Source organism: Lithohypha guttulata, assembly GCF_036872675.1.
Source record: "Lithohypha guttulata strain CCFEE 5908 chromosome Unknown scaffold_4, whole genome shotgun sequence".
Lineage (NCBI taxonomy): Eukaryota > Fungi > Ascomycota > Eurotiomycetes > Chaetothyriales > Trichomeriaceae > Lithohypha > Lithohypha guttulata.
In genome coordinates, this window is record NW_027042753.1 from 1,493,445 (window position 1) to 1,506,836 (window position 13,392).

The 13,392-nt window shown below is 48.0% G+C and overlaps 7 protein-coding genes across 7 annotated transcripts; 3 read left to right on the plus strand and 4 right to left on the minus strand.

Moving 5' to 3' along the window:
• Positions 1–1,954: 1,954 nt before the first annotated feature.
• LTR64_005697 (uncharacterized protein) lies at positions 1,955–3,941 on the plus strand (the record flags this gene model as incomplete). The annotated part of the gene is made up of 2 exons (XM_064900035.1): positions 1,955–2,509; positions 2,895–3,941. 2 exons carry the CDS (start codon positions 1,955–1,957, stop codon positions 3,939–3,941), a joined length of 1,602 nt encoding a protein of 533 aa, XP_064753347.1.
• A 676-nt stretch (positions 3,942–4,617) lies between these two features.
• LTR64_005698 (uncharacterized protein) lies at positions 4,618–5,592 on the minus strand (the record flags this gene model as incomplete). Its single annotated transcript, XM_064900036.1, has 1 exon — positions 4,618–5,592. The coding sequence occupies one exon, from the start codon at positions 5,590–5,592 to the stop codon at positions 4,618–4,620; it is 975 nt and encodes a 324-aa protein (XP_064753348.1).
• Positions 5,593–6,878: 1,286 nt separating this feature from the next.
• On the minus strand, positions 6,879–7,538 carry LTR64_005699 (uncharacterized protein; the record flags this gene model as incomplete). Its single annotated transcript, XM_064900037.1, has 2 exons — positions 6,879–7,018; positions 7,070–7,538. 2 exons carry the CDS (start codon positions 7,536–7,538, stop codon positions 6,879–6,881), a joined length of 609 nt encoding a protein of 202 aa, XP_064753349.1.
• Positions 7,539–8,097: 559 nt separating this feature from the next.
• On the plus strand, positions 8,098–8,825 carry LTR64_005700 (uncharacterized protein; the record flags this gene model as incomplete). Its single annotated transcript, XM_064900038.1, has 2 exons — positions 8,098–8,292; positions 8,346–8,825. The coding sequence occupies 2 exons, from the start codon at positions 8,098–8,100 to the stop codon at positions 8,823–8,825; spliced, it is 675 nt and encodes a 224-aa protein (XP_064753350.1).
• Positions 8,826–8,966: 141 nt separating this feature from the next.
• On the minus strand, positions 8,967–9,512 carry TPM2 (tropomyosin-2; the record flags this gene model as incomplete). The annotated part of the gene is made up of 2 exons (XM_064900039.1): positions 8,967–9,129; positions 9,178–9,512. The coding sequence occupies 2 exons, from the start codon at positions 9,510–9,512 to the stop codon at positions 8,967–8,969; spliced, it is 498 nt and encodes a 165-aa protein (XP_064753351.1).
• A 565-nt stretch (positions 9,513–10,077) lies between these two features.
• Positions 10,078–11,606, plus strand: LTR64_005702 (uncharacterized protein; the record flags this gene model as incomplete). The annotated part of the gene is made up of 2 exons (XM_064900040.1): positions 10,078–10,116; positions 10,311–11,606. The coding sequence occupies 2 exons, from the start codon at positions 10,078–10,080 to the stop codon at positions 11,604–11,606; spliced, it is 1,335 nt and encodes a 444-aa protein (XP_064753352.1).
• A 420-nt stretch (positions 11,607–12,026) lies between these two features.
• Positions 12,027–13,346, minus strand: LTR64_005703 (uncharacterized protein; the record flags this gene model as incomplete). The annotated part of the gene is made up of 1 exon (XM_064900041.1): positions 12,027–13,346. One exon carries the CDS (start codon positions 13,344–13,346, stop codon positions 12,027–12,029), a length of 1,320 nt encoding a protein of 439 aa, XP_064753353.1.
• Positions 13,347–13,392: the final 46 nt, after the last annotated feature.

Consider the following 13,392-nt stretch of genomic DNA (forward strand, 5'->3'; position numbering starts at 1 on the left):
CAGCAGAGACACAGTGGTACAGCAGACAATCTGTCACGCTAAAAATGCGAGATCAGAAAAACAACCCCACCAGTTCTTGGCAGGGCTATCATGTTCGGAATCGCGACTCCAAGCTTTGGGAAAAGGTTTTTGGCATTCATCTATACCAGCTTGTCGAGGTACAGGTAGAGGCAATTCTGCTTGAGCACACCTTATGAGGACAATCATGAGCTCTTTGAAATGTATGGCCAAACGGCATTCCAGAGACAGCTCAATTTGCAAGAACATTCCGTGACCAAAACAGCTTCCAATATGCCGCCAGACGTCGCTCATCACTCGGCAGCCACATTGACAGCGTTGTGCGGTCAGTCGGGCTAATATCGTTGTTGCATGCATGGCTTCGAGCATCTCTTTTGGTTCGTTGATACCTATTACATCCTGGATTTTGCTGCAAGCCGGAACTGGCGTATTACTGACAGTATCCCTTCAACGTCGTTGGTTAGCTCTACCCGTCATCTTGACCCCAGCTTTTGTGTCCTTCCAGACACTACATCTTCTGGACTTCTTTCCGGGTCTAGCCGAACTATGTGGCCTCTTCACTTTGATCGGCCTACTTCATTGCGGCTCTTTGCTTTATGTCAAGAAGTGGACGATTCGCATTGACGAGCACAATGACAGAAGAGGCGACCGCGGCATTTCCTGGCTTCAGCCACAATGTTGGAAAATAGCGTACAAAGTCACGAACAATCCACGTCTGGTTAACCTACCTAGGAAGTATCTTGTGATTCCTGAGGAGAACAGCAGAGCTAGATCAGCAGCCACACATAAGAATTTCTCGATTGTCAAGGCGAAATGGCTTGCCCTCAATACGCTGCTGTACATTCTTGTTCTTGGCGTCCTCGTGCCAATCATGTTTGTGCCTTTGCAGAGCGATGATTTCGCCACAAGCAAAACGACCTACCTTCGTCGAATGTTCTCATTCGAACGGGCGGGATCAGGTCTGAGTATCACGAAGAGGGAGACCTTGCTACGTGTATGGTTCACCACAAACTCGCTTTGGACACCACTGCTGTTACTTGACGGCACCCATCTCATCTTAGCGGTTACCTCCATATACGTGCTTCGTATCGACACTCCGATGGACTGGCCGGAGCTCTTTGGGCATCCTCTGGAAGCCTATACACTAGCGAAATTTTGGACGAGGTATGCATGCCACCAAGTCTACAAGTCTTAGCTAATCTGATCTGCAGATTCTGGCACAGGCTTCATCTACCTCCTTATTCAACTTTTGCAACCGTGCTTATCGACACACTACCGTGGTGGTTGAAACGTTTTCCCACTGTCAACAAAGCACTCACCATCAGTCTGATTTTCTCTTTCTCGGGTCTTTTCCATCTGCTGACCAATTTGCAACTCGGACGGACTTGTGATGTTACCGCCGATCTAAAGTTCTATGTTGTGAACGCGGTAGCAACGATCGTAGAAGGTCTAGTTGTTCAGCTGCTGGAATCGCGTGGACAGTGTCGGGCAGTGTCTTCACATCCACCAAGGCTGGACGTAGGTAATTTTAGAGCTATAGCCGTGCGTATTGTTGGTTATGTGTGGGTGACAGGTTTTCTTTGCTGGGCCGTGCCAAAGTTCTACTATTCCCGAATGTACTGCATTTTGAGCGAACAATTAGCAATACCAGAAGCCTAGGACTAAATCATCAGCACTGTTCGAAGGGTGCAAGCTGCATCGGCAGAGTGGCAGCAGGACCATAGCAACAATATCAGATGACGCTAGAGTTCACAGTGTAGCAATGGCCAGCACATTTTGTTTCGCTATTATTTCTGCTCGTTGGTTCTTGTTCTAAATGGCTGGGGCTGTTGAGGCAGTGAATCGTGACTGGCTCCTTGGCCACCTACTTGAGACTCTCGCAGCCACTCTCGTCAGTCTCTCTTCTCTCTATACTTCCAGAACTGCTACATTGACCATGTCGGTAGCCGACATGGTCAACAAGACAGCGGCAATCAAACGGTTGTGGAACAGCGTGCAAGGCACATGGCGTTTGAAACGTACATTACACAGCGCGAATGCTGCGGAACCATCGGGAAATTGCATCGGTACCGCGACCTTCACTCCACAAAAGCCATCAATCTTCGTAGATGAGCAGGGTAAGCTTCAAAATGCATCAGAGCAGATGCTATACTCGGAAAGTGGACAATTCGAGATGTTAAATGCTGTAGGAAGCGCTGGAAAGACGACAGGATTTACTTTCTCGAAAAAGTATATTTGGCGAATGCAAGAAGATGAGATCAGCGTCTGGTTTGTCAAACCTGGCAGTGAGACAGTCGACTACCTCTTTCACAAATTCTGCGTACAGAGCATTGAAGAAGAGTCTAACGCTGACAACAACGTGGTACACGTCGAATGCAGTGGTGGTCATCTCTGTGTCGAAGATTATTACAGCAGCTTCTACAATTTCCGTCTGGAAGGACAAAGCAAAATCGAGCAACATGATCTAAAGTCGTGGAAAATGCTACACGAGGTTCGAGGGCCTACGAAAGATCAGATCATTGAAACCCATTTTACGCGTACATGAAATACTTTGGCCTCTATACATTGGGGCAACCCAACGACGAAGAAGTTTGTTAGGCCAGGGCCACTGCAAATAACCTGCTTACCACAAAACAACGATGCCATAAAAGTGCCGTACCGAGAGTTGGTGTTGTTGAATATGCATGTCGAGTCTATATAGCCGACTTTCGGCCTCGCACCAGCGCTCAAGTCCGAATCCTCATGCATCAAAGATAGAAATCGAAATAACAGTTACGATTTTATAACCTAGAATTGATCCTCAGCACAAGTAGACTCTGTCCCGGAACTGTGGTTGATACACTTCACCTGAAATCTGCACAATGTCTGACATACAGCTACCGGAACCCTTTGCCTCCATTCCACGACATGCTCTGACATTCGGACCATCTCCAATTCAATATCTTCCAAGAATAACCAAGGAGCTTGGTGGTAATGTTCAAATATACGCGAAACGAGACGACGCCAACTCTGGCATTGCATATGGTGGCAACAAGACCCGAAAGCTGGAGTACCTCGTCCCAGATGCGCTGGAACAAGGTTGTGATACACTGATTAGTATTGGTGGCTACCAATCTAACCACACTCGGCAGGTTGCTGGTGTTGCCGCTGCCTGTGGACTAAAGTGCCGACTCGTACAGGAGAACTGGGTGCCTGATCATAGTAGTGTGGACGAGGGTCTTTACGAAAAGGTTGGCAATATTCAGCTAAGCCGTTTGATGGGTGCAGACGTAAGAATCGACAAAGACACGACTTTTGGAATTGGACATAAAGATACCTTGGCCAGAGCGCAACAGGAAGTGACCGAATCAGGCGGAAAGCCGTACTATATCCCTGCTGGAGCGTCTGATCATCCTCTCGGTGGTCTGGGATTTGCAAAGTGGGCTTTCGAGGTCAGACAACAGGAACAGGCTCTAGGTATATTCTTCGATAAGATTATTGTCTGTGCAGTTACAGGCAGTACTTTCGCTGGAATGGTCGCAGGCTTTAAACTCATGGAAGAGCAAGGTCTAAGCCCAAAGCGAAAGGTTATTGGTATTGATGCTTCAGCGAAACCGGCAGAAACCCGAGCACAAGTTTTGCGGATAGCGAAGTTTACTGGTGCAAAGGTCGGATTGTCCGAGAAAGATATCACAGATGATGACATCAACTTGGACGAGCGCTACCATGGTGGTATCTACGGTGTTGGCGACGAACGTACCAACGAAGCGATTCGATGGGGTGCAAGGACTGAAGGCTTCATTACTGATCCAGTGTACGAAGGGAAAAGCTTGGCCGGTATGATGGACATGGTGAGAAATGGAGATATCGAGAGTGGAAGTAAGGTATTGTATGCGCATCTCGGCGGACAGTTAGCTCTGAATGCATATGAAGATCTGCAGTGAACATTGCTCGTTACAGAAACTGTATGCAAGAGAATGAGCCAAGCATAAGGAATGAGGCTGAAAATAGACGAAAAGCTCGTTGCCAACTACAAGATCATATGAGGTAAGTTGCTGCCACGCCTGGACGAAACGTGAGTATGGCAGGAGTTGCTGCAACAACTCGAACACATTGGGTTATATGCTATACGAGTCCTTTCGTCTCATGGGTCTGAATACCATTCTACCTGATGTTACAACTCGTAGCGAAGGCAGAGAGCTACGTCCTGCCGACAGTCACGACTCGAAAGATCAGGACTGCTCATACCAATAATGGATGCAATCGAACTTGCCAAGTAGATCAGTATAGACTGCTGCCACAAGGAAGACGAGCAAGCTTCTTGCAAAATGCTAGAGCTGACATCCTTATGCCTGAGGCACTACACATCCAGATGGGAAGCACTTTGAAGACAAGAGATGAATACCTAAACACATTGATTCCTAAGACTAATAATCCTCCCACAGCCTGCTTGGCTGATACCTCTAAAAAGTTCTCTCCCACGATATCCAGATTCCCATGCTAATGTATCCTGTTCCTCCAGTCTGAATTCCTGAATTGATAGATGCCTATCCCAAACTCCATTTCCACAAACTAATCCCAATATCGTAATCCAACTCCACCAGTATACCAATTTATCCCTTAATCAAAAACACTTCTCAACTTCTCTCCCAACCCAAGACGCCTACCCCAACGATGATGCTGCTGCTTCTTCTCCTTCACCGTCCTCTCCGTCCCCGTCTTCAATCCTAACTCCCTCCTCGCCATCTCCAAAAACCTCTTCTTCAAATTCATCCTCCCGTTCATTTGTGTGACTTCTTCCCTCTCCAATACCTCCTTCATCATCGTCATCATCTGCACAACCTGTGCCTTCTGCTTCTTCACCGACTTGATCTTCTTTTGCTTTATGGCGTTGATGGCGGCGTGATAGTGGTATAGTGGTGTTTTTGTGATTTGGATGGGTGCTTTGATGGTTGAGGTATCAGAATCTTCGCTGGTGTAGCCGAAGTCTTCTTCTTGGTCTGTGTCGGATTTGGTGGCAGGATCGAAGACGAGGGGGTTGCTGAGGAAGGGATTTGGTGTTTGTAAGTGAATTGTGGTGGTGGTGTTTGTGTGGGTGTGAGTGTTTGCGCGATTGTGAGTGTGAGTATGGTTGTGAGGGTGGTTGTGGTTGTTATTGGTGGTGATAGCGATAGTGTTGCCATTGCTGGCAGATTGGTTTGGAGGTTGTAGCAGTGGATTTGGCTTTGATGAGGGGGTGGAGAATGCTGTGTAGTTGATGCTGCTGTTGTTGGCTGTTTCGCCTTTTGGGCTTTGTAGTAGTGGGTTTGGTAGCTTAACTTCGTGGTTGTTATTGATGACGCTGCCATTGCTGACTTCTTCGCCTTTTGGGCTCTGAAGTGGATTTGATCGCTTGCATCGTAGGCAGTTGGTGTTGCAGCATGGGACCGCGGTCCACCATACTTGAGTTGTTATCGAGGAGATAGAGATTTCTGTATAGTCGCAGGAGCTAGTGCTGCTCATAGTGTCTTTTGGACTGATATGGTTTATAGTGTCTTTGGGACTGATGTTCATGTTGTCTTTAGGACTGATATAGTTTGTCATGGTTGAAGCCATGGTATGAATGTGATGAGATTTTGTGTAGAGTAGTAGTATTTTGCTTTAGAAGTGGCAGTAGTAATATCTGGTAGTAATATCTGGTAGTAGTATCTGGTTTGTCTTGAGAATGTGTGAGGGGGAGAGATGAGGAAGAAGAAAATGTTGATGGGCATCAGAAGCATCTTGATATACCTTCGAGCTCTAAGGTACTCACATACAAGCTGTTCTGAAGAGCCATAATGTGCTCGCTCTACCCAGATACTCTTTGAGCAAGATCTCTGCTCAGTGGGCTGAACCAGCAATTGCCAACCCGGTCGTGCTCATCCATCGCAGACAGGGGAGCGCTCCAGATGTTCGATCAGCTACCATGACTTCTTGTGACTGGGCAGATGATGGTGGCTTGTCCATAACACCACAGAGGAAGACCAGTAACGAGTGCGCACGGACGGATTTTCCATCATTTTTGCCATAGAACCATGAGCCTCGCTATCATAAAACTTGCTCAGTTATAAAACCATAACATCTGGTACCAGGCAGACACCAATCCAACCTGTAGTTCGTCCCCAAGCTGGTATATCAAAATTGGTTGCGAGGACCATTGGCTCCACTTCGAGGCGCATGCCTTTTTTCGATGGCGATCACAATTTTCAACCACAGCAGATTTGCGAGCATATGTATCTGCATACTTGGCTGTGTATCGATCAGTAGCATAGGTCAAGGCAGTTCGTGGTGTATGGAAAGATACGGTTGGACACAAAATATCTTGATGCCTCGTTGATGCGGAAATGGAGCAGAACAGGTCATGCCGAGCGAAATTATCTTCGGCAGGCATAGGAGCTGCATTTTTGTCGGCGCGTAACGAGGACCCGGGCCTATGGACAAGGACTGTACTGTTTTGAATATGTGAATGTTAAGCCTTAACAGAGTTTATCGTGGGGATGGTACGTTTCTGCGGCGGGATCGGAGTGGAAGTCAAGAGGAACAATGACTTGATGGCGGAGAGCACAACTCTGTTTGGATATAAACAACAAAACGTCCGACTTGTTCTCAAATGGACTTTCCTCCGAAGATGATGGGAAGAGGTACTTGTGGCACAGCATGCATCAATATCGTGACAAATGCCCGCCACTCGCATGGTGTAGACCTGAGATCATCCTGGCTGCTGTGATGAGTAGAACGACACGATGGTCATTGGAACAGTGTGACACCACAGTCATCGATCTCGAAAAGTGCAAGAGTCAAATAATTCTATACTGCCGACAAACCATATGATACTGTTACGTATTTCAGAATTTGTAACATGATCACTGCTGCTTCTTAGCAGCCAGCTGTCCTTGCTCTTTATCGAAAGCTCCATACGTGACTTGAAGACTCGATAGGGCAGAGATGCCGACGTAAAGGATGGCGAGGAGAATGAGGCCCACAAAAAGACCCATGAAAATGCCTGCAAGGAATGTGAGCAAGGGAACCTAGACAGAAAGGTCATTGTGTATACCTGGGGTGAAGAATTGGTACTTGTCAAACAGTGGTCCATCGACGATAGTCTGGTTGCCGTTCGCCGATCCATTCTTTCTGCCTGCAAGATTTCTGCGCACGAGCTCCCCACTGTGCATGAAAGGTATCTCTGCGTTGTACTCATGTGCTTCCGAGGAAGACTCAGCTGTTTTAGCAGAGTACATGCTCTGAGTAAGGTAAATTAGAGTGTAGTCGTTGCTCGTAAAGTAATTCTCTGCCAGACTCGAGATAAAGTTGTCGTGTTGCTCTAGGATGGCCTTCTTCCCTTCAGTAGAAAGTGATGAATCTATCGAAGGTAGCTCAAGGGTGAGTACCGCACTCTGAAGCTTCGACTGAGAGAGCTCGGGAATGGAATCAAATGGTAGACGCTCAACACGCTTGTTACAGGTACGCGATAAGAAGTTTGTGACATGGTTGACGTTGATGTTGCCAATAACATCCCGTACCATCAGACTCGTACGTTCCTCTCCTGGAGATCCAATGCGCTGGCTGAGGAATGGGGTGTTCTTGGGGCAAACATAGTCGTCCGAGGTTACACCAGGCTGCGAAACAAGGAGATAGTTCGTTGTCGGGCATTGAGATAGCACATCATCGAGGATAGATTGTATCGAAGAGGCGGAGGCCAGGTCTTGTATGTGTGGAATGTCTAATCTGCGTGTCCTGTTAGTTGAGGTGAAGCAGGCAGGCGGTTATCGAGACTTGCTTGGCTGTGGAATAGAGGAATAATGGCGATGAGTTCTCATAGGCCCAGACTCCCGTCGACAAGAGCGCCAGAGCGCCTATAGCATGAGAGAGCATCACTACGGTAAGGACCTCGTTGTCGAAGCTGGAATCCTGGCTGATAGCAAGGCTTTCTTGAGTTGAGCAGATGATGTCGTCTCGTTCGCCGCATGTGAACCGCGATGTTTGCCAGGTTTGCACGAGATTTTTGGTACTCCGAGTCGAGCATCAACTTTGCGATCGTCTACTTTTTCAAATGGTTCCTCTCACTAACTTGAGTACAAAGTCATGAAGAGCAAGACGGGCCCACCGACCAAGCGAAGGAAGTTGAATGTGTCCGCCGTTGAGGAGGTTGTTTTTGACCAGACCTCTCGCTTTGACTACTTGACCGGCTTTCACAAACGTAAGGTCCAGAGGACGAAAGCTGCTCAGGAAGCTGCTGCTCAGCGTGCTCGGCAAGAACGAATCGACGATCGCAAGAAGGTGTGAAACCATTTAGCTGAGCTAAAAGAATGTAGCTTGCTAAAGAATGGCAGTTACGTGAAGAACGAAAAGCAGATTTGGAACGCCATGTCAGAGAGGTCAATGCCATGCTGCCTTCAGCAAACATAGCGACCAATGCAGTATCAGACCAGGAAGAGGTGGAGGAGGCATGCGAGGTCTGGAGTGGCATACAGGATGCCATTCCAGAGCCAGTAGACCATGAGGCAGAATACATAGACGAGGGCAAATACACCACTGTCACTGTAGAAGAGGTCGATATCTCCAGAGATGGGATCTCTAAGCTGAAAGACGGTACTGGCGAAGAAGTCGAAGAGGGAGACAAGACGTCGACTTCCGGATCTGCGTCAACATCGAGACAGAAGCCGTCAACAACGAGGATAAAAGACAAGGACAAACGGCCTAAGAGGAAAAAGAAGGCCTTCCGATATGAGAGTCCGGCGGAGCGCAAGGCCAATCGACTCAAGGAGAAGGCCAAAAAGAGCAAGCAGGCTCAAATGCGTAGAGGTGATTGAAAGAACTTCAGCTATTCTTGTTTGATGCTGCACGAATTTGGCAACAATTCGTCTCTATTCATCGCTTCGACTGTGGTGGTATAATCATGCTCGTCTCAAATCGGTGCTTGCTCCCATATCACAAAACCATGCAGTTTGAACCTAGATATTGCCCATGACTTGCTCCAATTCTTGCAATTCCTTTTGTAGCTCCGCATGCTTCTTGGACATCTCCTCGTACTTCGACTCCCACTCGTCTCGTGCTTGCTCCAGAGCTTGGACTTTTCGTTCGTAGTGACCGGCCTTGACGTCTGTCTGTCGAAGTCTGCAGCAGTTAGCAAATTTTGTACCTGAACAAACTATAGGTTCGTACTTCTCAATGGTTTCTTTCAGAGTTTTGTCAGATGCCTCAGCCTCCTCTTCAAGAACTTGTAAGCGTCGTTGCAGAGATTCGGATTGTTGCCCAGCTTGAGCACTCTCGGCCACAGTGGTTTTGGCATCTTTGAGTTGCCCTTCGAGCTTCTCAACCTCACCTTCAAGCACCTGGTTGCGGTGGGTCAAAGATGTGATCTCTTGTTCTTTGGCCAGGTTCTCCTGTTCGAGGGTCTTGACTTTTGTCTTGAGTTCTTCGGCTTTGGCCGCGTTGTCGTCCGCCTCGAGGCGGAGCGTCTGCATTTTCTGCGCAAATGTGTTAATGACTGCAGGCATGATAGGCAACGTTTCCTCTTCTTCTTAGATTATGTGTGACAGGGTTGAGGGTATTGGTAGTAAGAATGATACATGAATTGTCGTAAATTAGGTGAGTTATGTTGGGGCCTGTTTCGAGAAGGTGCAGGTAGAGGCTGTTGTGCTTGCCGAGTGTAGTGACAGCGCAGTGTTGTGGCAGTCGCATTCGAGTGCAGGCAAATTCATTCTATCACTTACTTCTTTAATTCTGTCCATGTTGCGCGGTCAATTTATATTGTGGGTGGTAGAAGCGGTTGGAAGTGAATATGGTCTGACGGTGACAGATACAGAGGGATGTGCTATACCGCAATTTGGAGTCGCTCGAGAACAATTGAATATAACGGTGGGAATGGTAGTGTGAAGTAAGAAAGTGGTTTCTCCTGCACCTTGAAGCCTTGTTGTAATAGCGCACTGATCCAGAGCGTCCGGTCCCCACTGCTCGCGTCTCAAGTGTTACGCTGCTCGAAGGCATGGGCTGAGGGGCACCTCCCTGGCACTAAAATCAGGGTTCATCAAACAAAGGTTGCCGATCCTGTTTGTAATTGGTATGGCGGCCACGACCGGCTTTCGTGGTGACTACCCAATCGTAGGTGACTTTCTGGCTCCTGCTGGTTGTGAGGAGCAACGGCGTCAACATTGACGCTAGATGGTCTTTCAGACGCGCAAGCTTGACTTGTCGCGATTATCTAAGTGTTGGAATCGAAAACAGGAGGAATCATCTCTCATTATCCTGTCTTGTACAGCATAGACACTGTCAGTATGTTTTCGACAATAGACCAGGAAAATCTCACGGCAGCACACCATACGACCGCTGCGAACAAGCCCTTAAATCAAGGCATTCGAGCTTACCAGGCAAAGACCCCAGGTCCTCATAGAACACCGTTCAGAGCCCGCAACGATGAGAACGCACCGTTGAACACAGTCAAAGCCGCAAAGAATGTCTTCGTGACGCCAGCTCCCAGAATAGCAGCTCGAGCGCCTCTAGGTGCCAAAACCACAAATGCCAAGGCTCAAGCATTTCAGACTCCAGCTCCAGGCTTGAAGCCAGCACCCTCTAAGCTTGAGCAGACCCTGAAGCGTCCCTCAACCACTCGTCGTTCCGTCAAGAAGCAGGTCTTCGTTGACCCACAACCAGCGGCTGACTCTGCTGATGCGCAGCTGGATGAGGACACAGACAATGAGCCAGACTTTGGCTATGCTCCTCCGGAAGCCCAACCCCTGCCAGATTCACCGATAGACTTCAGCGAAATCGATCAAACATACTCGGTCCTTAAACCGGAGAACATCAATCGTGGTATAGAGCAAATCTACTTCCAGTCACCTAAGGATGAGAATGGTTTTTCGATCAGTCAGAAGAAGCAGGAAGAAGAGGACAAAAACTCATTACAACAAGATCTAGAAAGCATACTACAAGTGCCTGTCATTAAAAACTCAGACCCAGATGACCAAGTGAAGGCAATGATTGCTGCTGGACCAAGATCCTCGAAATCTCACTCCAGAACGAAGTCGCAAGCTCAACAATCACAAGTCGATACCATCAGGGCTCGTAGTGCCGCCTCGGCCCTATCTCGTCCCACCACTGTGAGAAAACATCAAAGACTCCCATCTACAGCAACAAAAGATACGGCATCCACCAAGTCAAAACGAAAGCCTACCTTTGCCGTCGCTACAGACATTGCGCCACCTCGATCCGTGCCTGGACCAATCTCCAGAACCACAATCGGCTTCCCCAAAGCCAAGAAACCAGCCTCTATCCTACCAACCGCCACTCAGAAACAGCCACTGACAGACCGAACAGGCATGTCCTCTAAGGTCCAACGACCATCTGAGCACGAGCTGGCCCAATCTCAGATCTCGCCAAGAAAGTTCGTCGAGCTTTACGGTGAACCGCCAGTCGAGAGTGAGATGTGGTTCAGACTCATGGCGCTTGAGATCAAAGACAGACACAGAGACGATGTCGATCGTCAAGAAGAGGATAACATCTTCCAACTTGATATGGATCAGGACTTGGACGACAAACTTAGGATGCGATCTCATGTAGAGGAAGACTTTGAGCTGAACCTTGACGACTTCTAAGAAATAAGCGAATATCTTATACTGGCTGTCAAAGCCCAGCTTCGTTATTGTTAGATGTATGAATCAGCGTTGCAGAGCGAGACAGAAGTCGAATTATTGTGATCTTTAATGTTAGCATGATACCCAGTCGCAGAAGTATGTTAGATGAAGTTGAATGATTTTACAAGCCACTGGCAGCATGGCAAGTTCTAGAATTCAATGCTTCTCCACTTGTTCACGGATGTGTAATTTATGTGCATTGTCTAGATGTATATCTTCTTGGTGCTGTTCGGGTGAGTATGTCGCTACCTCATCATATTGGTTCACGAGTGCCAGCACATGCTTCATGTGGCCACCTGTCCCTGAATTCGTCATTTCTCGCGTTCGCCCGCCTTGAATTGACGTTACGAGCTACTACTGCTGTAAATCTCGAACGATATATCACAGCTTGGCTAAGATAGCTGCCGGATCTTGTTGAATGTCCGCTGAGTATACCTCCGTCAGGCTGGTGGTATTCCGTACTCCCTCTTGCGACGATAGTTCTGACAACAACGATATCTTGTATTTTAGCCAAGTCTGAACCTTGTCCACGAATGCGTCGATCTCTGCCTCTGTGTTGCCTGCATGAAGACATATGCGAACACGCTCTGTGCCTTGTGGTACTGTGGGGTGCACGACTGGACGGACGATAAACCCATTTGCCTGACAAAATCCTGCTAACTCCCGAGGCTCACGCATCATCAGAGCAAATATCGCCGATTCGGGACATCTTCCGGGTAGGAGCATAGATCCTGGTTCGAGGTTTTGTGTAAGTGGTTCCAGTCTCTTCAATCCGCTGTACATATATCGAATCAAGTGGAATAGTCTCATAGATAGTGATTCCGTCTTGCCGTCGCTAAGCCAGTCATAGGCAACTTTGACGGCCACCAGCATTGGATAGGACATGAAGGTTGTGAAGATAATAGGTCGAGCATAATTGATAAGGTATGACCTGATGACGTGTGAAGACAAGATAACCGCTCCGTTGCAAGCTAGACCTTTGCCGAAGGTGTGTAGCCTCACGAGGACGTCCCCTTCTAGACCCAGCTCACTCACTCTACCTTTACCCTTCGGGCCATATATCCCTGTTGAATGTGCCTCATCCACGATAAGATGGCAATTGCCTTGTGGAAAGAGCTCTTTCATTATGGCTAGCATTTCGACTAGAGGAGCGAGATCGCCATCCATGCTATACACTGTCTCAACCGCAACGAAGATATTCTTGCCCAGTATGCCAGATCTGCAACTTGATAGTCTGCTCCGGAAATCAACTAAACAGTTATGCTTAAAGGGCAGGAACGAGACAGCTCGCGAAACTTTCATGCCATCGTGCACGGATGCATGTATGAGCTCATCGTAGACCACAATGTCACCAGGTTGAGGAAGGCATGTGAATATGCTAACATTAGCATCAAAGCCAGATCCTACCAGAAGAGCGGTCTCAGCTCTATGAAAGTCAGCAATCCGTCTCTCGAGATCTTCCGCATATTGAGAATTGCCATCTAGCAAACGCGAACCTGTCGATCCAACTGGCAAGGCATGACTTTCGAGCTCTTTCAGATAGTCTTTACGGAACTCTTGTGTTGTCGAAAGTGAAAGAAAGTCGTTCGATGAAAAGTCAATCGCGTCGGGGGAACTCGACTTGAGAGTTCTCAACTTCGAACTTCGTCGTCGTCGCTCAAGTGTCGCAGCCAAGGATTGCTCCAGGCTGTTTCGAGGCATGGTCAACGCGTCGCAAGCTGGATCTTGATCAGCCGACGCGCCGTAC